General features: G+C 47.0%; 2 protein-coding genes and 1 long non-coding RNA gene across 3 annotated transcripts; 2 read left to right on the forward strand and 1 right to left on the reverse strand.

Annotated features, from left to right (window-relative positions):
• The first annotated feature begins 3,877 nt into the window (after positions 1–3,877).
• Positions 3,878–9,003, forward strand: LOC100823571 (nitrate regulatory gene2 protein). Its single transcript, XM_003568368.4, has 4 exons — positions 3,878–5,842; positions 6,126–6,322; positions 6,612–6,835; positions 7,707–9,003. Exons 1-4 carry the CDS (start codon positions 4,465–4,467, stop codon positions 8,482–8,484), a joined length of 2,577 nt encoding a protein of 858 aa, XP_003568416.1. The 5' UTR covers positions 3,878–4,464; the 3' UTR covers positions 8,485–9,003.
• On the reverse strand, positions 5,850–11,205 carry LOC104582655. The gene is made up of 2 exons (XR_730516.2): positions 10,911–11,205; positions 5,850–6,185 (listed from the first exon to the last, which is right to left on the reverse strand). It is a non-coding gene; the product is annotated as an uncharacterized LOC104582655 (long non-coding RNA).
• Positions 11,206–15,330: 4,125 nt separating this feature from the next.
• Positions 15,331–19,686, forward strand: LOC100823878 (probable magnesium transporter NIPA4). Its single transcript, XM_003568369.4, has 9 exons — positions 15,331–15,946; positions 16,632–16,688; positions 16,786–16,876; positions 16,976–17,136; positions 17,236–17,363; positions 17,496–17,633; positions 17,792–17,884; positions 18,971–19,076; positions 19,159–19,686. Exons 1-9 carry the CDS (start codon positions 15,781–15,783, stop codon positions 19,299–19,301), a joined length of 1,083 nt encoding a protein of 360 aa, XP_003568417.1. The 5' UTR covers positions 15,331–15,780; the 3' UTR covers positions 19,302–19,686.
• Positions 19,687–24,119: the final 4,433 nt, after the last annotated feature.

Here is a 24,119-nt window from a genome sequence, read left to right on the forward strand (position 1 = left end):
CGTGAGAGAGAGGCAGAATCTTTGACCATCCAGTGCCACGGGCCACACAGCGGCCTTGCACGATGAAGACTTGTAAATGCTGCCTCTGTGACTGTGAGGAGTAAAATTAGACGAGGGGCAACATGAATGGATGATCGTATCAATTACGCGGGATTACATGCACGTACTAAAGCTGGTTAACCTGGATCTGCTCGTTTGACAGTCGAGTCGAGCAGTGTTTGTTTGGTTCTCGGCCGAACCTAACTTTAGTTTCAGTCGTGCTAAGAAAATTTAATTTATTAGTATTGCTAAATTAAATTAATTAGTATTGCTATGCAACGCTTGGACAGGGTGTTTTCTACGGTGGATTGGGAGATGATGCTTCCTAATGCTTATCTCTCGGCGTTCAGCACGGCCACCTCCGATCATAGCCCCTTGATCCTTGACTTGGCGGCTGATCTGAGGGTGAGCAGGAGATTTCATTTTGAAACTTTTTGGCCCAAGGTTCCGGGCTTTTTGGAGGTGGTGACCACGGCGTGGTCTGAGCTGGCTCACATTGTCAAACCCTTGCAGCGGATCGCTGCGAGACTTCGGTTGACCGCTAAGCGCCTCAAGAGTTGGAGCGACAAATTTGTGGGCAACACTAAGTTGCAGATTCTGGTCGCGACCGAGATTATCATGCGCTTCGATGTGGCTATGGAGGAGAGAGCGTTGTCTGCTCAGGAACGGCAACTCGGCTCGCTTCTGAAGAAGAAGCTTCTTGTCCTTTGTTAGCTGGAGAGGACGATTGCACGCCAACAGTCTCGCTTGCTGTGGATCAAGGAGGGTGACGCCAACACTAAGTTCTTCCATCTTCACGCCAACCAATGGAGGCGCAAGAATTTTATTGCGTCTCTCCAGGTGGACGGGCGGCTAGTCTCAGACCATGATGGGCTTTCCTCGGCGGCTGATGCTTTCTTTGGCAACCTTTTGGGCTCTGTGGAGGACCGGGAGTTTGCCTTGAACTCCCAATTCTTGGGCCTTGTCCCGGGCCAGCCTCTGGGCCTCGATGAGGATTTCTCTGAGGAGGAGGTGTGGCGGGCGGTGAGGGAGCTACCGCCCGATAAGTGCCCCGGGCCGGATGGGTTCACAGGCCGGTTCTTCATCTCTTGTTGGGGGATTATTAAGGCGGATGTTTTGGCCTGTTTCCGGTCCTTCTCCTCCCTAGATCGCAGGGGCTTGGAGGCGGTCAATCAAGCCTACATCCGCCTGCTCCCCAAACATCAAGTTGCGGAATCTATTCGGGACTTTTGTCCGATTAGTCTTATCCATGCGATTGGGAAACTGATTGCTAAGGTTTTAGCTAATCGTCTTGGGCCGGAGCTTCCTCGTCTGGTGGGGCCACACCAGGGAGCTTTCGTGAGGGGGCGTTGTCTACATGACAACTTCCAGTTGGTGCAAGGCACGGCGCGGTGGTTACACAGCGCGAGGCAACCGGCGATTCTCCTAAAGCTCGACATCACTAAGGCCTTTGACTCTCTCAATTGGTCCTTTTTGTTTGATGTCTTGCGCTGGCTCGGCTTTGGGAGAAGGTGGATTGGCTGGGTTGGTGCGCTGCTCGGAACGTCCTCTACCCGTGTGTTGATCAATGGGATACCCGGGGGTGATATTCTGCACCAACGTGGTCTGCGCCACGGGGACCCACTTTCTCCTATGCTTTTCATTTTGGCCATGGATGTCCTCAATGATTTGCTGAGGAAGGCGGAGGACTGTGGGTTGTTTTGGCCTCTGGTTCGTCGGGGGCTCAGACAAAGATCTTCTTTCTTTGCGGATGATGCGGTCATCTTCCTCAAGCCGACCGACCTGGAGTTGATGTCCTGTGTGACCATCCTTGAGGACTTCGGGAGTGCTTCCGGGCTGCGTGTTAACTTTGGCAAGATATCTGCCCATCCCATCCGTTGCACGGCCGATCAGATGTCGCTTGTGGCGCAACGGCTTGGTTGCGTGGTCCAAGGTTTTCCTTGTTGTTATCTAGGCATTCCTCTTGGTTTGCAAAAGCCTTCGGCTGCCTAGTTGCACACCTTGATCGACAAGGTTTCGGGCAAGTCGAAGATGTGGTCGGCCCCAATGCTCTCCTCCGGGGGACGACTAACTCTTGTTCAGTCGACGCTTTGCGCTATGCCGGTGTATGCGATGCTCTCCATTGACCTCTCGGTGAAGATCATCACGGACATTGAGAAGATTTGCCGTGGGTTCCTATGGAAGGGTAGGAAGGAGGTCCGTGGGGGTCACTGCCCGGTGGCTTGGGACGTTGTTTGCTCGCCAAAGGCCGTTGGTGGTCTCGGGCTACCAAATTTGAGACTACTCAACGCCGCTCTGCGTGCCCGATGGTGCTGGCTCCAAAGAACCGATGGTGGGAGGCCCTGGGTTGATCTCAATCTCCAGGTTTCCGACTTGTCTACCCAGCTGTTTCACGCAGCGGTCACGGTCTTCCTCGGTGATGGGCGAAGCACTCTCTTCTGGAGTGATCGCTGGGTTGATGGGGCCAGTCTTGAGCAGATTGCCCCTAACCTTGTGGCTAGGTTAAACGGCAGGGCACGATCGATTTCGGTGGCCGACGCTCTTGATGACAATGCATGGGTGCACGGTGTGGGCGCGACCATGGTGGTGCAGTTCTTCAACGAATTCTTTGCGGTCTGGGAGGTGGCCCAATCGGTGGTGCTTGGTGATTGTGCCGACCGCTTCCGTTGGAACTGGGGTGGCTTTGGTGTCTACTCGGCTTCTTCCACCTATGGAGCCTTCTTCTCTGGGAGAGAGATGGCGCCCTGCGCCGATGAGCTTTGGTGCTCCAGAGCACCTAGCCGTTGCAAGGTGTTTGTGTGGCTTGCGCTCCGAGACAGATGTTGGACGGCTGACCGTCTGAGTCGGCGTGGTCTGCCGCACCCTGCACGGTTTCCCTTCTGTGATCAGGCGCCAGAGACTATCTCCCATCTCTTGATCAGTTGTGTTTTTGCAAGGCAGGTCTGGACCGTGTTCTTGGGAAGGTGGCAGCGCCTGGACTTGATGCCGGTCGGAGAGTGTCTCTGAAACGGTGGTGGTCTGGACTTTCGTTGGCCAATAGGAAGGTGCGCAGGGACTTCGCTACCGGAGCCATTCTCCTTTGCTGGTGCCTTTGGAGACATAGGAACTCGATTGTGTTCGATGGAGAGAGGCCTAGCGTGCACTTGGTGACGCAATCTATCGTGCAGGAGGGCGCGGCATGGATGAGTGCGGGGCTCTTTAAGCATGAGATCATGAGCTCATTTGTAGGTGTGCGTGAGTTGTGGACTGTAAGTGAGTAATTCGTGAAGCGTTGGCCTAGGGCCGTGTAACCGCATCGCGGTAACTCTTCTTCAATATATGATACACCTGCTCCGGTGTATTCTAGAAAAAAAAGAATTGCTATGCTCCGTGCGTCCCGTTTTCTCTCAGCCATGCTTTGCGACGAACCACGTCTTACCTAAGCTTAGCCTTACTTTCAACGGAAATACGGAAAAAAAAGAAGTTTATCCAGCTTTGTTGCGACAAAAGTAGCTATGAAACAAAGAAGCTCCAAGTCTGAAGTAATTTTTTTACATTCAGTAGGATGAAAGCACTTACGGAGTACAGTATCTGATTAAATATGACTGCAGCAAGATCGCCACAATGTGCAATCAGGGTAGATTAATGCGTGAGTTTACTACCATTCAGGGCGAATTATCACGAGACAAACTTAAACGCATATAGGAGTACTCTGTCACAGACTCACAGGCACGCACAGAGACGGACAGTAAGAAAACCCAACGATTTACTCCTGCCAGGCCGAAAACTTACCTGGCGTCCTCCTCTCCTCCGTGTGAGTCCCCTCGCCACCGTAAAACACGATCTGCCAGTTTTACTTTTACCAAATCGCCAACCCGCAGTTGAAGTCTACGGGGCTGTTTGGTTCTTACCAAATCGCCAACACTCTCAGGCTCCTCCCTCTTCTCATTCCATTCACCATGACCCCAACACAGGACTGAGCAGCGCCCCTCGCAAATCCATGGCCCCCCTCGTGTTCCGCATCCCCGGAACATCTTTCCGGTGATGTGAGCGAAGCGCAAGCAGCTTTTGCACATACTGGACTGAGTGAGCAGTGCATTGCATCCGCTTTATCTCCCAGCTAGCAGCTCCACTGCTGCCATTTGCCACTGCCAGTGTCAGTCTCAATAATAAACGTACCTCCACGCAGCTCGTCCACGTGCCCCGCGCCCGTGTCACGCTCCCGCGCGGGCACCGCTCCGCCTGCCTCCGTCGTCGCCATTCGCCTCGCTCACGAGTCCACGCCACCTTTAGCTCCCGCCCCGTTTGTTTTCTTGCTCGTCATCCTTCTTTCCGGTGGACACAACAGTGGCTAGTGGCTAGGCGGCGTCGGGGCTAGCCGGGCAATGCCGACGACGTCGCGGGCGTAGGGTGGCGCGCCGCAGCCTGCAGTGCTAGCTGCAGGGGATGGGGTGCCGGAGCTCGCGGCTGGACGCGGCGGACGTGTCCCCGGCGGCCGCGCTCTGCCGGGAGCGGCGCGACCTGATGCGCGCGGCGGGGGACCGCCGCGCCGCGCTGGCGGCCGCGCACGCCGCCTACTTCCGCGCGCTCCCCCGCGTGGCCGACGCGCTGGCCCGGTTCGCGCACGAGCACCACGCCGCCTCGCCGCCCGGGTCGCCCGTGCTCACGCTTCCCCCCTCCGACCCGGACGACGAGCACGAGCCCGCCACCAAGAAGCGGAGCGCGTCCACCACCCCGCACACGGAATCCGGCCACTCCCACCTCCACTTCCGCTCCGACTCCTCCGACTCCGATCCCGACTACTCCCACGACGCCTGCTCCTGCTGCGACGGCCCCGGGCACGCCGAGATCCCGCCGCCTGCCCAGGAGCAGCGCCGGTTCCCAGACCCAGAGCCTGGTGGCGGAGCGGCAGCTAGGCCGCCGCCCGAAATGCCATGGGGGGAGTACGCTTCCTACCCTTCTTCGTTCCCAAACGTCGCATTCCCCAATTACTACTACATGAAGGCCAGTTCGGCCCCGCCCAACACGGTGTACCAAGAACCGTACGGCTACAGCAGCTTCGCCGCCGGCAATGTGCCGCCTTACATGGGGTACGAGTACGGGTACAGCAACCCGATGTACGGCGTCCCGGTGGCGCCTCCGGAGGGGATCGACCGTGGCCAGGAGGCGGCGGCGGCTCCGGCACCGCCGCCGCCGATGCCGGTGACGGAGGCGTCGCCGTGGGATTTTTTCAACCCGTTCGACTCCTACGAACAGGAGCTGCCGCGCTATGAGGGGAAAGGGTACGCTTTGAATGGGTCCTTCTCGAGCAGTCCCAACTCCAGCGAGGTGAGGGAAAGGGAAGGGATCCCGGAGCTGGAGGAGGAGACGGAACTCGAGTCGATGAGGGAGTCGGCCAAGGCAAGGAAGGCGGTGGAGAGCACTGCGTCCAACCGGATTGACAATGTGGATGTCGGTGCCAAGGTGAAGGTGTCGATGGAGCACAAGGAGTGCGAGATTGAGAGCTTGGATAGTTCTTCGGTTCTAGGGTCCGGGGAGGAGAGCGTGTGTAGCTGTGACTGTGACAATGCCAATGCTGGGGAAGACAGGGCTGTCCCGGTAGGTGATGATCCAGGGAAGGTGAAGAGGGTAAGCTCAGAGGAGCACTCCTCCATAGTAGTCAGTGAGAATGTGCATCCGCCGAGCTTTGGGACAAGGGATGTTGCAGAGGTTGTGGATGAGATCAAGGAGCAGTTCAACTCGTTGGTCGCCTGCGGAGAGGATGTGGCTAGGATCCTTGAGGTGGGGAGTATTCGCTATAGATCGCGGAATAGAATCTTAAAATGTGAGTATGCATCTCTTTTCATTTGATTACACGGACATGTTCAATTCCTATCACACTGCAAGCATACTCTGAATTTCTAACAGTGTCAGGCTCTAAAGCAACCACAAGTCAGCTTAGCGTTAATTAGCACGAATGAATCAGTAAGGTTGATATAGTATTATGTGGTTTCTTCTAATCAATCATGTTGGTCTATGAACAAGAATTCGTCCTCACCTTCCTTGCTCTTTTCCAGAGATATTTCTTACTCCACACTAGGTTTAATCCGGACTTACCCTTCATGCAGTGATATTTTCGCGGATGATGGGGACCTTTGCCATGCTATTTTCTTCCATATCTGAGCCGCCTGTGAAGAACATGGAACAATCAGCAATAAGCACATCCAAAAGAATCGATAGTGCTAGTGATGTTGAGATTAATACCCTTTCTTCAATAATGGATAGGTTGCATGTGTGGGAGAGAAGACTTCATAAGGAAATTACGGTATGCTACATTTTGTTATAAGAAGTGTCTTTATTCCTGTCCTGGTCTGAATTCTGGTATTGATCTACTCTCATAGTAATATGCAAGCCTGACAATGCTCTCAAGACGACGTAATGTTTTCCATCCGTCAAACTTGTATGCTAAAATGCATTTGGTTGACTCGATATGATTAAACCAGGGCCATACGGTGGTGCTAAATTTAATTTTGTCCCTTTCTATGGAGCGACTTTACATGTTGCATGCCTTCTTTTGTGAGCATCTTATTAGCATATTTCCTTTTTTTTGTTAGGAGGAAGAAAGGTTGAGGATTACATATGATAAAGAATGGAAGCGCCTAAAAGAGTTGGATGAGGCTGGTGCAGAGCCATATAAAATTGATTCTACACGGGCTTCAATCAGAACACTGCTCACCAGAATCAATGTTGCCATTAGATCAGCTAAAGTCATTTCTAGGAGGATCCACATCCTAAGAGATGGCGAGCTACATCCACACCTCGTTAAGCTTATTCAAGGGTAAGTGAAGTCAAGTTGTACCCTTTTATCCCATTGAGTGAATCTTGAAAGGTAGTAGAAATTTTCAAGCAATCATTCTGTCTGTGAAATTCATTGAACCAAGTTTTTCTTTATTTAATCCCAGAGAGTTCGCCTCTAGAAATATTAGAGATTTTTTTTGGTTTGCTAAAGTACATGTGGGATTCTTGTTAACAAATCTTTGGAATGCTAACTTGGATTACTAATTTCATGAATTCATTAAAAAACTCGAGTTCTTCGATTGAAATATTGCATCTTTTGTCAGCACATGATAATAAAAGATGAAAATCGTTGACAGACAATCAATCAAATCATGAATTCCTAGCAAGTAGCAATTCAAAATGAATCTATAAATTAGCAGCTGACCAGCTGTTATATAGTCTCTTTGTGTAAGAGAAAATTAGCTGTGCACAGTTGCAAAGAGTATTAGAGAATACATTCATTGTGAGGATGACATCCAATTAGATGATCTTTGTAATGGTACGGAGGAATGTTGCTCTAATGTAAAATACACAACAGTGTGCAGTACAGCATGTTTTTATTGCAATATGCTGAATGTTGCAATAGCCTAAGATTAGCTTATAATCATGAGTAAATAAAATTGCTATCGCACCACTACATATGCCAATGTTAGAAAATCCTAAGTTTAGGTTACCTTAGTTTCTTCCACACAGGTCTTGCCAGCAAATAAATATGGTCTCGATGTGTCCTTTGTTGTTGCTTTCTTAAATAAAGTTTGTCTTGCTAAGCATTTTAGTTCATTTATTTTTGAGAATCCCTAATTCTATTAGATCTATATTGCAAAATATATTTCCGGGTGTACAGACTGTAAATTGTTGTCATTATGGTGCAGTCATGTTCGAATGTGGAAATTCATTCTCGAGTGCCACAGGAAACAATTTCGTGCCATACTGGAAACTAAATCTCATATTCTCATCCCTAAGAATGGACCTGAAAGGAACTCCTCCAAGGTTACACTGGAACTAGAAATGGAACTTTTGAACTGGTGTTCCTGTTTCAGAAATTGGATCATATCTCAAAAGGCATATATTGAAACCCTCAATGGCTGGTTAGTCAAATGGCTTCCTCAGGAAAAGGAGGAAACATCGGATGGCATCGCACCATTCTCTCCTGGTAGACTTGGAGCTCCTGGTGTGTTCATCACAGCCAATGATTGGTGTCAAACGATGAAAAGGATACCAGAAGGTGCTGTTGTAGATGCAATGGAAGCTTTTGCTGTTAATGTGCACATATTATGGGAGCGACAAGACGAAGAGCAGCAGCAGAAGATGAAAGCTGACTATTTATCTAGAGATTTTTCAAAGAGGATCAAATCTCTCCATAAGGATCACGGCTTGCCTGGACATCCTGAAGCTGGTAAGTCAGTGTTACCCAACGCTGACAATGGCAGAGCAGTTGACAACCGCATGGTTTCTTTGGATGCATTGCATACAAGGTTGGATGAACAAAGAGCTAGGCATGAGGAAACCGTGAAACAAATCCAAGAGTCAAGCGCAACTGATCTGAAAGCAGGTCTGGCTCCAATATTTGAAGCATTGGAATCTTTTACTCAAGAGACACTGAATGGTTATGAAAATGTAAGAATTCCAATAGACAGTAGTAGAGTTTGATACAAGGTCTTCTCGTTTTGCTTCTGAATTCTGATGGGCTGTACATTGAGAAGGACATGATCTTGGAAGTCACTGGCAATAATCAGAAAAAAAAAAGTCTTCGCTATGCCAACCACAATACCGTTGTACTTCCAGGTCACATTCTCTTCGCTTCATCTGCAAGAAAGGAAGGTGCATGGTTTCTTGCATGATTGTGGCATGAGCATTATCTACAAATTGATTTCAGATTATTCTGAAGCAGTACTCAAGTATAGCTTCCTCATGAGCTATTGCTGCTTATACCCAGGAGCCTAGGAGCACCTCAAAGGAGGGCAGGCAATTTTGTAGCCATCTTCAGCTTATGTACATATTAGTTCAGCTAGTGATTTTGCAGAATAGCTTCTTATTTATGTAGAATTTAACCTGTACATTGTAACAGTTGTATTTATGCACTGTTGTCCATTGGAAAAAAAAAGTGTACTGCATGCAGATGTTCTCGCCTTCTGTGGCGTTGTCTGCTGAAGTACAACTTAAGTGCTACTAGTATGGCGTTTGAGAAACAATGATGCATGTCAAAGTCTTAAGTACAGTGTCCTTTGTGTAAGTCTTCTGCAGAAACAATGATGCATGCGATGCTGGAGTGTTCCCATGCTCGACAGTTCTGGACTGCGGCGAGAGATATGCTTCATCTTCATATTCCACGGCTGCACCCGGACACTTGGGCGACTGGCATTATGTGCCTTCCTGTTTTTGATCAAAGAAAGAGGGAGTTGATCATCTCGATCATGGCAGCGATTGGGGATTCCAGAAATCGCTGGGCGCATGATGATTTGGGTTTTGACGCGATTAAGTCCGTGGAAACAATTATGGAATCGGTTTCTGTGTTGGAGAAGAAATCGGCTGTGAGCTTGGTGAAGCAGTCAAAGACCGGCTTGTACCTGGCATGGTCCGTCTATGGGGACTGTTAAAATTAACCCGTGGTTGTTTTGGATTCATAGCAGCCCGATGTCGTGTGTACCAGAAAATTGTTGATCCTCCGGTCATTGAAGCTTTGGCTCTACGGGATGCTTGTACTTTTGCCAATGAGAAAGGGTTTGCGCAGGTCATCCTTGAATCTGACTGTTCGGACCTTGTGCATCTTTGGACAGAAAGGGTAAACATCGAGCAATAATTGCTCCTATCTTGTGTGAGATTGAGGAGTTGAGTCAGGCTTTTACTAATTTTAAGATTTCTTTTGTTAGGCGTGAGGCGAATTCTGCGGCTCATGAGTGTGCTAAATTTGGAGCTTTGAACGGTGACATTGGCGGAGCTACATTGTGGCCAAAGTGGGCCGTGGCCCGCCCTGGTTTTTGGCAGAAACAAAATCTACTGTTACTATTCAGGCCCAGCAGCCCGGCCTCCTCCCCATACGCTGCACGACGAACTGCGACGGACCCAAGCTCATGGAAGCCAGGGGTGCCCAGCACGCCCCCGCTGCTTCGCCTGGCCGCGCCCGCTGCTCGCCCCGCTGCGCCGCCTGGCCTCGCCCGCTGCGCAGCCGCCGCCGCCGCTCCGTCGCGCGCCGGCGCGCGCTGCCCCGCCCCGCACGCCTCGGCTGTTCGCCCTGGTCGGTTGCTGGCTTGGTGCCTTACCTCTTCTTCCCCAATTTTAATCACAAATGTTGGTTCATTGCTGCCCTGCGCCTGCTGCGTGCTGCCCCTCCTCCGCTACTGCCCTCCTCTATCTAGATATTTTTCTTTCTTTCCTCAGATCCCTAGTTTGCAATTTATAAATTTCATGAATTTTGCTTAGTGTAGTGGTACGATTCAGAACAAAATTTTATGTACTCCTTTAGTGTGGCCCGTCCATGAATTTTTTTATAGCTCCGCCACTGAATGGTGTATCTGTAGATTGGGCTGATAGTGCCCCGAGTTTTCTTTATCAGTCTTAGAACTGATTGTAAACAAGTCTTAACAAGTTAATAAAGTTGGCGGTTTAACCTCAAAAAAGTACGGCGTTTGAGATTATAGAAGAACTAAGCAGGACGGTTTCTTCTCTGTTTTTTTTCACCTCTTCTGTTACATAACATTTTGTGGCATCATTGATAATGTCAGTAACAAGCATATGCTACCAATAATTACAGTTTGTTAGCTTGGTTTAGAATTCTCAGAACTACGTACGCCGTTCACATTACTGTCTTTTTTTGCAAAAGAGAGCGCGCATCGAAGGAGTGCACAAGTGAAGTACTTTTCTTTTTTGGATAAGAAGCGAAGTGTTTTTCTCTTCTGAAAGACCCATATACACAATCAAGCACGCATGGTAGGGGTCCCCCTAGGATTTAATCCCACGTTAGCGACTTCTGAAATTTTAATGTGACCATGAACAAGTCTGGGAGCTGAAAAACGATGTCAGACCAGTCTGTGCTAGAGGGACAAGTTTCACTACTAGATTGCAAAACGGGAGGATACCTGATTGATTGGTTTCGCCAGTGAAGCGAAGAACTTGCAGTACGGCCTAGCCGACGACCCAGACAGAACGGAGGAGTGGGAGGCCTTACCGGCGGCCAGGGCGCGGCAACCTTCTCTTGCAGCTTGGTGAGGGGGCGGAGGCGCGTGCGAAGGGAGAGTAGGCGGCGGCTCGGCGGGTGAGGAGGCGTCCGCGGCGCGCCTTTGCGCCGGTTGGCGATGATAGAGAAGTTGCAGGCAGATGTGCGCTCGATCGCAATAGATCAATCAAGGATAATAAAGGATAAGACTGTCAAAAGAATAAATGTCTAAACTACGGCACTAAATACTGTTCATTTCTCTTCCAATCCTTCTGGATTGAAGGGGACTGGAAAGGGTCGAGGGGAAAATGAACTGTAATTCCCGTCAATCAGGGTTTGGGTTCAAACAAACAGGCCCCAAGAGCATCTCCGGCCGTTTTCCTATTTGGCGTCCGGTCTGCTACATTTTTAGGCCTTATGGGGGTCGCCGGCGCAAATAGAAATTTGGGGGCCTGCCGGGCCCCGATAATAAAAAAACTAAACTTGCAAAATTTCATCAAATTAGGCAAACATTCATCAAATTAGGTGACATTTCATTAAACTTGCGATAATTTACATAATAATAAAAAAAAACTAGTCGTCTAGGTGGTCCATCCACGAGTCGCCCACGCCGTTGTCGAAGTTGAAGCCGGAATCATCGTTGGAATCGATGACGATGACTCCCGGCTCCTGCTTCACTGGCACGAGTGCCGGCTTAGCCATCTTCTTCGCCGCCTCCTTGGCCGTCTCGTCGGCCCGCCAGGCCTCGACCTCGGCCTCGGAGGCGTAGCTGAGGAGCCAGCACCGCTCCGCCGCCTGCCGCTCCGCCTCCTCCTGGCTGGTGCGCTCGGCAGCATGCTGACCCAGGTACTCCTCCGGGTCGTCATGGCGGCGGTCTCCTATTCCAGAGGAGGCGTCCAGTCCGTCGGCTCCGGCTTCGGCCGGACGAGCGCCGACGTGGCCGTGCTCGGGCCGACAGAGAAGATGAGCCGGGGTCTGCACATCGCCGAGGTGGACGACGAGGAGCCGGAGCCACCGCCCAGGTAGCGGTGGCGTCCGGCCGGTGGAGGAGGAGGGAGGGCGGCGCCGCCGTCGAGCCGAGGTTGATTGCCGGCGGCGATGTGGGAACAACATCGACGGACAGCGCGCTCGTGCTCGTCGGTGAAGCGACTGGCCCATGCCGTGCTGGTCTCACGGTACCGTCTCACGGTACCACTCCGGCGAAGCCTACTGCTCCGGCGTGACATGGATGAAGTGCGTCCAGATGCGCTCCCGCCGGCGCGCCCCAGTCGATACCGAGGCAACGGGCCTGCTGCCCCAGCTGAGTTGCCAGTTGTGGGGGAGGCGGTAGTCCGGTGGCGAGAAGTAGCCAGAACGCCAAATCGCCTCGGCCTCATCGAGGCGAAGCCACAGCCGCTCGCCCCAGTTGTTGCCGGCCATCTAGTGGACGAGGGAGAGGAGAGGGCGAGGGAGGAGGGGTCGGCGAGGGGATTGCCGAGCACCGTCGGGGGCGACCGCTTTTATACCGGCAGAACGCGAACCGGCGCGGGTGCGAACGCGGCGATAATGGCCGTCGGGAATGCGCGGGGGCGGCCGCGGGGCAATCGGCGGGCCTTGACTCGGCGACCGACATTAATCTTCTCAGGGAAGCCGGTGGGATACCGGTGAGGGCGATTAATTGCCGCTGACAAGGCGGGCCCGCCGACCCCGCTCGCCTCCCCGGGGGCTGGGTTCGGCCTGTGAGCACCGGCTAACTTTCTGAACTGCGCCAGCTAAAAATCAAATTGGGGAGGCCGACTGGGTCGGATTTTACGCGCCGGCGCCCCCCAAGCCCGTTTAGGGGGCCTTTAGGGGGGCGGTTGGAGTTGCTCTAAAGGGATTAAATTTGTGGAAAGGGTACAATAAAAATAAATAAATTCCAAAAGACTATAAATAAACACAACCATGTTTTGCTCCCTGTTCGAGAAAACCATGGTTTGTACCCGAGGAACTTGATTCATTTGATGACGAGATTATAAATCCTATTTTAATAGAATTTGATTATGGCAACATTTGTTTTTCCTCCATCCGGAAACAAGTGATTCGGATTTGTCTAGATTCGCACATATTTATACACTAAAATGCGTCTAGATACATACAAATCCAGACAAATTCGAGTCACCTATTTCCGGACGGAGGGAGTAAGGTATGTTCAGTTCTTTAGTTGTTCCTAAAAAATAAATTATGTTTGGATGCCATTTTGTTTACGGTATTTACAATTTCAAACTTCTGTTTACATTATAGAATTTGCTTGAAATCAAATAAAATTTGACAGGCACCGTATGCAAACAACCGAATTTTTACTAACAAAAAATGCAATTTTTTTGCGGGTAACAAAATTGCAATTTGACAGGCATTGCATGTGCTTAGTGGTTAATTTGAGTTTATTGGGGTACCAAGTTGTGGAACTGGATCCCACATTCTTGTAGAGGTGCTTTCATAAAAGTTTGATATTTGCAATTTCAAAATCATGCTCACGCTGGAAAGACTTCCCAAGCAACAACTTCCTTTGGTTATCCACGCAGAGCAAAAACCGAAGGACACCCAGTTGTTTCAAGCCAACATACAAATCTATGCAATCCTCTTTTTTGCCTTCACAAATATATTTTTGTATATTTATATAATATAGTGGGATACTGCCTAAACAAACATCATATCAAAACTGATTTTTTTTTCTTGAAATGGAATGAAATTTGATGTGCAATTGTGCATTGTTTATGTGTGAAAGAGATATATTGTTTAAAAGGGGAAAGTAACATCTTATTGGTATCAAATCATAGTTACATCCTTGGAGAGTGTTCCAAAGAGATACTTGTTCTTATTGTGCAGACTGGGGGGGGGGGGGGGGGTGTATCGGTTCCTTCACTTTACCTGTAGAGGTAAGGTTAGCTCCGACATTTTGTTCATACCATAAAATTTCATGTAGTTTTATTTCTTTTTTTTCTAGGCGACCTGGTGCATCGAATACCAGACGACACCAACCGTTTAGGTCTCTAAAAAAGAATCAGTGGGCCCCGACATCTTGTTACGTGGACCTCTCTAAGACTTCAATATTTGGAATTTATACCATAATTAACTTGTTGGGGATGAATACACATTCATAACATAAGCTTTGTACATTTTGGGAGGCACATAACGCAGGTTGGTCCCACGAGTTTGTGAGACCGACATGTTTCATTTGAGTCATGTTCTCACCAGTTGAAATGAAAACTGAAATTTCGACAGCTGGACGCCATTTTTTTTAAATTATTGAATGCTAGGCACTAGGCTCAAATCAAAAAATCACCCAAAGAAGTTTGAGTTTTCATATTGTAATCAATATTTTGCTATGAATTGCTGGTTAGCGAATGTGGGTTTTATCTCTCCCCATCCAAAAAAACAAACCCTAGGTTTGATGATCTATGCCTGTTGCGTTTCATTCCTAGTAGATGACATACTATGACGGGCATGTGTGCTTAGTGGACGTACTATTACATTGAAGTACCATCAATCCATCATGGTTGATTCCAACATTTATTGGTTGTTTAGCTGTAAAGCCACCCCCGCCTTCGGTGATATCGGTACCGCCACCGTTTTCTTTGCAGGCAACCTACGGCCATCATTGGCCTACCTGGTTGTCTACCATCACCCGTGTCAAGAGTCAAAGTTGCACCGTCTTGCCGCTCTGCCCCAATGGCCACCACCACCACCACCGTATGTAGTTGCAGCGGTCATTTCAGTAATCCCGACACGACGTCTTGTTCGGCATCGACGTGCCAACCCTTCAACCCCCTAGGGAGGTTTTGAGCAATCCCACGGGCACTCCGTGCTGGTGGGGCCCACGTGCTGAATGCACGTTTCACCAGGGTGTGACCCCGCATTATGTGCAGCTGAATTGAAAGTCTCCGTGTAACAGTGGCTGATGAGAGGGAAAATCACATTAACCAACACTAATCCCTGTGGGATGTTACTTCATACAGCAAAACACCTGTCCGATCGAAAAGAAAGGAACATCTTATTACCTATGCTGGACTCGCTAACACATCACCTTACCCCCAAGAAAGCAAGTTCCCTCACAAAAAAAAAAAGCAAAGCGCACTACGCCTGCATTATGCAGCTCGTGAAAATGAACTTTCTTTTCCCCCTTTGGTCGTGAAAATCAACCGTACAACTCGGCACATCACCTGCAATCAATCGTACGTATACACAAATCAGGGCTGTGCACTTTGGGAAAAGCGGCGACAATCGACGGCTCCAGCCAGTGGAAACGGACCACCGCCTGGGCAGAAAGCTGCGAAATCCACCGCATTTTCGGCCTCCTAAACCGTGCGGCGCAGAGCGAGCGACCGGCCGCGGCCCAGCCACACTCGCACCGTATTGCCGCACCGTATAGCCAGGAGCGGACAAAGAAACGGCAGCTCTCAGCTCCGCTCTCTCGCGAGTAAGATCACACGGCACGAGCCCAGCACGCCTCCTGGATTGCCCGGTGCCCCCCCTGCCCCGCTTCCTTCTCGACGACGTCGTCGCCGTAGTCGTCTTTCTCGGCTGGTGGTTTTGCGGCCTCTGCCGCGCACGAGCGGGCGATACCTTCTTCTCCCCCCCGCAAAAGCTCGCAAAGGGCCGCAGCAGCAACTAGTAGAGGGGCTAAAAGCCAAGACACCAAGAGTCCAAGAGAGCAAACAAAGGCACTAAGCAGCCCTCTGTAGATCTCGCGTGCGCGGCCGCCTCAGGAGGGGGGAGGCGGAGGGGCAGGAACTAGGGCGGGTCGGTGACCGGCGGCGGCGGATTTTTCCAACATGGGCGGAGAGCGGCTGGGGAGCTGGGTGGTGTCGTACACGGGGATGTCGGCGGACAACATCAAGGGGCTGCTTCTGGCGGTCTCCTCAAGCCTCTTCATCGGGGCCAGCTTCATCGTCAAGAAGAAGGGGCTCAAGAAGGCCGGCGCCTCCGGCGTCCGCGCAGGTGGGACTCACCTATCTCCCCTCTCTCTCTGCTCGACCCCGTCTCGTCTCGCACTACCCAACGAACATCAGGAGGCCCTTCTTGTGATGCTGCCGCCGCCTCGCCGCGTTGCTGTGTCCGTAGGCTAGATCTGAGCGGAGCCGCGCGAGATTTGGATCTTGCTTGCGTCGTCAGTGCGCCTGGACCCTGGATAGGTGGGGGAGTTGGGACTTTGGAGCAGTAAGCCACATTGGAGATCGGGACGGTTGTTGAGCATGGATTGAGACTTCCCTGGAGTAGGTCTGGTGGTGGGACTCGTTCTTGTATGTCACTTGATCTTGTTACAGTAAGATCATGCTAAGCAAAATTGATGGGGCGGTGGTGATGCGGTGACAGCACCCCCTCTCCTCTTGTTGTTTATAATGATGTTGCGTTGCAAGTCCTTAGTTCTTGCTCCTGCAGTTTCCACCATTTGATCAATTTGAACAAGCATATGCAAATATGATGGGCTTAGAAATACAACTCATAGAGTTTTTTGCAACCAAAACAAATATGCAACGGACTCCGTCTGTTGGCTTGTTACCCTTTAAACTTCCGACATCTTCTCACGATCGTATCCTATGTTCAATTAGTCTGTATCATGTACTGGTTAACCGAATGACTGCTGCATAGAGAATTTTGTGCTTACTGTGCTAATTTGCTACAGGTGTTGGTGGCTACTCTTACTTGCTTGAGCCACTGTGGTGGATAGGAATGATAACAAGTATGTATTTTTCTTGATATAGTGGATAGGCATTTCCTACATAGTTATTTTCTTCCATTATTGTATGATGTGGTACTAATGATTTGGCCCTTTGCAGTGATTGTTGGGGAAGTTGCTAACTTCGCAGCTTATGCTTTTGCTCCTGCTATCTTGGTCACTCCACTTGGCGCACTTAGCATAATTATCAGGTGAGAACTATATTTAATATGATTTACAACTACTTAAGTGAATTGTGTGCAGCTTATATTTCAGTAGATCTGATATTTCTAGCACGTCTCTCTTTTTAGTGCTGTTCTGGCACGCATTATTTTGCGGGAGAATCTACACATATTTGGTATACTCGGGTGTATTCTTTGCGTTGTGGGTTCGACAACTATTGTGCTTCATGCCCCTCCGGAGCGTGAAATCGAGTCTGTGGCGGAAGTATGGGATCTTGCAACTGAACCAGGTTTATTCTGCATTCATATGATTGGCATAGTAAAGTAAAACATTACATGTTGGATTTTTTTTTATCAACTATACTAAGGCTTAAACTTCTATGTTGCAGCATTTTTACTTTATGCAGCCGTTGTGCTTGCAGCAGCTTTTGTGCTCATATTCCATTTTGTCCCACAGTATGGTCAGACACATATTATGGTGTATATTGGCGTTTGCTCACTTTTTGGGTCTTTATCGGTATGGTCCTCACCTCATGATCTTTTTTTGATATATGTTTACTTAACCCTTCATAAGAGTTCTGTAGAAGAAAAAACCCTTGTTAAGTTGTTTTGATATGATTTTTCCTTCTGTACCTGTTTGGTTTGGCAGGTCATGAGTGTCAAAGCTCTTGGAATAGCCTTAAAGCTGACATTTTCAGGGATGAATCAGCTAGTCTATCCACAAACATGGGTGTTCACACTTGTCGTAATTGCATGCATATTAACACAGATGAACTATCTGAACAAGGTATGGTCGTTGACTGATGTTATGTTCATGGTAGTTATGGAATTATAAGAGAATACTTTACATACGTAGCATAGACTGATTAATATGTTTCCATTGATATATCATATATGTAGTTATGCTCCACATTACTTTCAGCTTGACATAGTTCACTCTTGCAGGCCCTTGACACATTCAATACCGCAGTTGTTTCACCCATATATTATACGATGTTTACATCATTGACCATTTTGGCTAGTGTAATAATGTTCAAGGTAACAGCTTTGGAGCATGATATTTTTATTTGTGTACATTATTGACCTCGAGCATTGCTTTCCTTCCGTCTTAAACAATGATCTGGACATAAATCAGTTCACCCATATAGTTTATTGTGAGAATGTGCAAGAAGTAGTACTACATATCAGTCTTTACTTTGAATGAGTCAGCTACTTGAATTGATACCAGTCAATCCTTTACATTGTTCATTGATGTGACAGTTGCACATACTTAATTAATGTTGAGTTATCCTTCGTATTTGTTAAAGTGTTCGACCTATAACTTGGCAATCTTTGCGTTATAGAGAATCTTGGTCTTGCTCCATTAAATTTTGCAGTAACCTTTCCGATGATCACTCAAGTTTGTGCTCTCCTTTGCCTTGCAGCACCAGGTGGTGCTGTTAATTGTGGTTTTGTCTTTATTGATATTAGTTTCAAATCCAAATTTCCGAAAGTTTTGGTTGTTAATTCCTTCGGACAAAATTCTACTTTAGGACCTAACTTATTTAAATTTCTACCTCCATTCCTAAAAATAAGGTGTATTTTGTTTCCTTTGACCAAGCCTTTGATCAAGGATTACTCCATTGATGTGTGACTTATGTGATACAGATCATAACCATAAACAAGTACTCTTGAATACGAATGCAATTGTATCAGTTTGATCAAGGATTCACACAAAAAAACACATTAATAGACTAATTACGGGTCAAATGCTTGGTCAAAGGAAACAAAATAGGCCCTATTTTTAGGAACAGATGGAGTAGTAAACTTTTGTTATCAGGAGTCAGGACTTTGGATTATATCCTGCAGTTCCAATGCTCATGAAGTCCTGCTTCTCCATTAGAGGGAGGGCCAGTTAACTCTTGTCAACAGGACTAAATAGAGCATGTATAGGTCAAATGGATGACTGATAACACAATAAATGAAATATCTGTTGATAGGATTATAAGTTTGTGAATCATTATAATCCATGCCTTCCCTATTGGCTAACAAATATTGTCCAGTGGTGCATCGGCTAACAAATATCATTTATCCATTAACAGTGTTTCTGGGTCATTTATTAATATCAACTATAACTTCATGCAGGATTGGGATCGTCAAAATCCAACGCAAATTGTCACAGAAATGTGTGGTTTTGTTACTATCCTTTCTGGAACATTTCTTCTTCACAAGACGAAGGATATGGTTGATGGTATGACTAAATGTCCTCCCATTTTGACTACGAATGACATCTGTTTTTTTTGTAAGTTCTTATTCCATGGCTTCATGCACAGGTCTCCAACCACATTTACCTATTCGAATCCCTAAACATGCGGAGGAGGATTCATATGGGGCTGAAGGAATTCCTCTCAGGTCTGCTGCTGATGGCATTCCTCTCAGGTCACCGAGGAGCACAGAATCATTTCGCTCGACGTGATGAATCATGGATGCTTGCAACCGTGCTCAGTTCATGACGCCTGAAAGGCGAATTTCCTCAAATCATGATGCTTCAAGGCTTAAACTCGGGAAGGGAAGAATCTCCATTCTTTCATTGGATACAACTCATAGGTTTTGACTGTAGGATTGAAAGGTAGCGGCTTGGTGCCCCTTGTAATTTTCTGAGGCATTGGTACAGAGTTTCAGGGGTTATATCAGTTATACATCTCTGGGTAAGAAGATTACTGGAATGGCCAAGGATCCAAGTTTTGAACATATCGCGGTGAGCCATAGAGGTCACCTGGAACTGTTGTATTCTTTCAAATACAGAAGTATGCCATCCGGAATACAAGGTGAATTGAAAGAGCCCATTGTGTTATTAACCATATCAAGCTATCGGATATAGCTAGAACGGTGCAGTTGTATGCAGGACTATAGGAGTTCCTCCTGTAGTCGATCCGAGTTCATCCAGGAGTTTTTTGCACCCGTTGAAAAAAATTCTCATGAGTTCTTTCTGTTTCTTGTTGAATAGGAGTACCCGGCTATAATATCAGATGACGCACCATAACGTTGAACGACTGATTACTCTGGCACGTTTGTTCGGTTGATGCACTAGCCAGCAACCTCCGAGTGACGACGACGTCTACCCTCTAATCCTCTATGCTAACGTCAAATTCAAAGGTCACACTGCAATCTAAGCAACTCTGGAAAACAAAGGCAACCGGTAACATTCAACTACTAAAACCGCTTTAATAATCAAGTAGTAACAACAAAACTCGCTAAATTTGCTTGCTTATCTTCTTTAACTTCACTTGACTCTTTCAACTCCAAAGATTTTCTGCTACTCCATTCATTAACCAAACAGGGTGTAAATTTTTTCCATACTAAGGTCATGCCCAATGCATGGTCTTTTAGCATCGTCTCTTAATGCATTTTAGTTGTTTAGATTAGATACAAACTATCCCAATTTATTACAGTGGGCTACATTTTATTGAGATTTGAGCCTAACTAGATGATTATTATTCCTCAAGAAAAAAAACTACTCCCTCCGTTCCTAAATACTTCTTGCTGTTTTAGTGTTGCACTAAAACAGCGAGAAGTATTTAAAAACGGGAGGAGTAGATGATTATTATAAAAGTAGTACGGAGTAACGATATAGGAGTATTGGATTGATTGTACAGAAGGGATCTAACAGAAGCGATAAGTTCATCTCTTATCCTTATTAATTATTGACTACGCAGGCAAAAAATTATGTGGAGGGTTAAAGCCTACGGGTGCCCAATGCACCCATTGTGTACCATATTTAAAGCATTGACAAGTAAGCAAAAATCTGACGTAACGCCGTACTAGAAGAAGAAAGAGAAATAACGTATCTTAATCTAGATAGTCCTGTTGTTGAACCCAAGAAAACTCATAATTTTCTCACACATTACATATTAAATGACAGCTTATTTAGATACGACACTAAGGTACAAACTATTGGAAGGGTTATATGTACTATAATGTATCTACTCATATGTAATGCATATGATATAACTTAAGATATGGTGCATTGATTGTGCCTTAAGAGACAATGTCAAGGTGGAGCACGGAGAGAAGCCTAAGAGCATCTCAGATAGCTTCTGGTCACCTTAGTTTTTTCACGCAAGACTTTAATTGCTATTTAAACTTTTAGTATGCTGTAAAAAAAGGAAAGTATGTAACATAGAATACTTTCGCAACATAAATACAACACTAACATAATTTTTACATGATCAAACTATGTACACTTGCATATATTAATGGTTTAAATTTTGTAACATTAATTGTATGCATAGTAAAGCACCTCCTTTTTTTACAAAAAAAAAGGTTTTGACTTATATGTAAAGCCTAAACGACTGACCCAACAAATTTCAAGGATATGCAGAGTCTACCAACTTTCAAGAAATAGCACAAAAAAAATCTACAAGTTCCACCACCCTACACAAAATAAAGACTATAGGCCCTCAACATGTCGATTCATTTGTCCGTTTAAGCAAGGATGAAGCGACTTGACCGCTGCTGTGATCCCTCCCAACACCGCTGGCATCCAGAGCTAAAAGAATATAGCAAATTTGCACATGCAGTCAATCAGATGTTTTTCTTAGGTAGTGACCTTGTTCCGGACATTCCATGACGTCCAATACAGAGCGGCAAACTCCAAGCACAACACAGAACACACTCTCAGAGTATAATGAATGTCCGTGGCTATATTTTGAAACAGAGGGGTCATGTCCACGGCCTCCTATACAACGAGAATGGGAGCCTCATATGTCACCATCCGTGGTGGTTAAAATAAGATCAATAAACCTGATATATATGGATTCTTTGGATTAGACTAGACTACATGCCAGCCGTGCGGTAGCAGTTCTAGCTACCGTACCCTTCCTGCCATCCCCTTCTGGTCCGTTTCGCAAGACGAGTGCGTGGTGTCTTCCTTGCATGCATGCAAGTAAAAAACAGGAATGATGATGCATGCTCATGTCAGCTAAGATTCTTTTGTAATTCGAAAATTAAAAATGTCTTAGCACTCAAACGACGCGACGGATTTACGATTAGTTTCACCGTTGAGTTTGTGATGACGAGGGCTTCAAAACTAGATCCCGATCGGGTATGTTTCAACAAAAACAAATCGAGATTCAAAGTTACCAACCACAAATATGCGAGTTACCAAACGTATGCGCAAGTAGTTACCAGCTTAAAAACATGATCATCACTCGAACACCTGGGTAACTTAGACAGCTTGATAATTATAACGGTACCATGATCGTGACCAGTAACATGGACAACCTGTTAACTACAACAGTGCCATGGTGAGTAACTACATCACAATACCACATTTGTAAGGCATTTGTAGTTGTAACACAAAACCTTGTTAACTACATAGTGCTATGATGCAAGTGGTAACTTCAACGCAAAAACATGGGTAACTCTATTAGTGATATGGTGGTAACTAAAACCTAGATAGTTGGATAGATATATCGATTACACGTTGGTAACTTTAATCTAAATGACTGGATAACCACATGAGTGTCATGATGGTAATTATAACCTAAACGACTGGATAACTAATGTGTGTCATGAAGATAACTGGAAAATAAACGACTGGGTAACTACATGAGTGTCATGATGATAACTGTAAAAGAAACGACTGGGTAACTACATGAGTGTCATGATGATAATTGTAACTTAAAAGGCATCAGATCATGATGGTAACTGTAATCTAAACGACTAGATAACTTAATGATGTTCATGACAGTAGCTATAACCTAAATGGTTGGATAACTACATGAGTGTAATGATGGTAACTATAAACTAAATGAATGAAGAATTCACTTAGCGGCTTCATTTGAGATTAGAAATTAACAACCTATAATATATGAGTTACCAGACCAGATTATTCACAAGTAGATACAATATGTTTGGGTGAATTTCTTTGAAGTCAGTAGTTACCAACGAGTAAATATACCGGTTACCAAGCTTTTTAATACATAGCTATTGGGTTCAAAATAGTAGATCTCACTTGATAACTACATCGGCGCCATAGTGATAACTCTAGCATGAACAAATTGGTAAGTTCATAAGTGAGATGGTGGTAACTATACGCCGGACTATAGTGGTAATTACTACCTTCATGGCTAGATACTACACCATAGCTTTAGTGGTAATACCTACTCCTCGGATTCATATTAATTGTCTCAAATTTGCCCAAATATGGATATATCTATGCCTAAAAAACATCTAGATACCTGTAGTATTTCGATAATTAATATGGATCAGAGGGAGTACTAAACAATAAGCTAACACAACAAACAAAGTTGTCCAATAAAATCCACCAAGGAATCTAATCTAGCAATCAAATGTAGCAACACAAAAATAGCTCAACTAATTTGCAACATGATCCATATACATCATAAGAGTAGATGTAGCATAGAACAATTTTCATTGAACGCCATACCTTGTTGAGCACATTGCAAAGACGTATCGCCATTTCAGAAGTGCCTTTCATGAGAAAGACAATGAAGAGAAGAAGCCATGGATCAAAATAGCCACTCACTGCAGCTAAAAAAAACACCCACGCCATCGTTTCATCGAACACCTCAGATGCATAGAATTAACCCGTGCCGCCATTTCATCGAACACCTCCAGTGCACATGCTAAAATAGCCATCCTCTTGCCGCAATGTCATCACCGCCTCTAATGTCGCCTGCGTCAACTCATGGATGCCCGTCGTCTGCATCGTGCGGACCATGGCCGCCCTCGTCACACGGTTGCGCTCTACGTCTCGTCCCAACATGCACGCTGACGCTACCGCACACCACCCTTGCCCCTTCGCCATCGCCGTTGTCTCAAATCCGTCTCCTGTCTCCTGGCCCACGCCTTCACGAGCGCAGCCTGCTCGATGCCGACCGCGGGAGCACAACCCGTGCACTCCATCGTCTTCCTCAACTTGTTCCTCACCTCCCTCCTCCATTCCGGGAACCTCCCGGCTTTGCGCACCCAGTTTGACCAGTGACCGTGGGAGGAGCAGCGAGGGAGGAGGCGGGACATGAAGGAGGATCTCAGGTGCGTGGAGCAGCGCGGTGGAGAGGATTCCTGGAGTGGAATCACGTGGAGAGAGATGAGAAAGCAGCGTGGAAGTAGGAGAGATTGCTGGAGAGAGGAGAAATAGAGACATGGATATTAGAGAAAGAAGGAGACGTGTGATGCAGATCCGACGACGCGCAACGCGTCTGCGCGTAAGCGCAGTTGCCGTACGGCAGGTAAATAGATTTTTCGGGATTCTTTACAACAATTTTCT

This window comes from Brachypodium distachyon, chromosome 2, assembly GCF_000005505.3.
Source record: "Brachypodium distachyon strain Bd21 chromosome 2, Brachypodium_distachyon_v3.0, whole genome shotgun sequence".
NCBI classification, from domain to species: Eukaryota; Viridiplantae; Streptophyta; class Magnoliopsida; order Poales; family Poaceae; genus Brachypodium; species Brachypodium distachyon.

What these genes read in the sequence shown, in the direction of transcription:
- LOC100823571 (XM_003568368.4), top strand. Translation starts at nt 4,465, where the DNA reads ATGGGGTGCCGGAGCTCGCGGCTGGACGCGGCGGACGTGTCCCCGGCG. An exon ending in GCGGAATAGAATCTTAAAAT is followed by an intron (nt 5,843 to 6,125) that starts GTGAGTATGCAT and finishes CCCTTCATGCAG; the next exon opens with TGATATTTTCGCGGATGATG. An exon ending in GACTTCATAAGGAAATTACG is followed by an intron (nt 6,323 to 6,611) that starts GTATGCTACATT and finishes TTTTTTTGTTAG; the next exon opens with GAGGAAGAAAGGTTGAGGAT.
- LOC100823878 (XM_003568369.4), top strand. Translation starts at nt 15,781, where the DNA reads ATGGGCGGAGAGCGGCTGGGGAGCTGGGTGGTGTCGTACACGGGGATG. An exon ending in GTGGATAGGAATGATAACAA is followed by an intron (nt 16,689 to 16,785) that starts GTATGTATTTTT and finishes GGCCCTTTGCAG; the next exon opens with TGATTGTTGGGGAAGTTGCT. An exon ending in GGATCTTGCAACTGAACCAG is followed by an intron (nt 17,137 to 17,235) that starts GTTTATTCTGCA and finishes TCTATGTTGCAG; the next exon opens with CATTTTTACTTTATGCAGCC.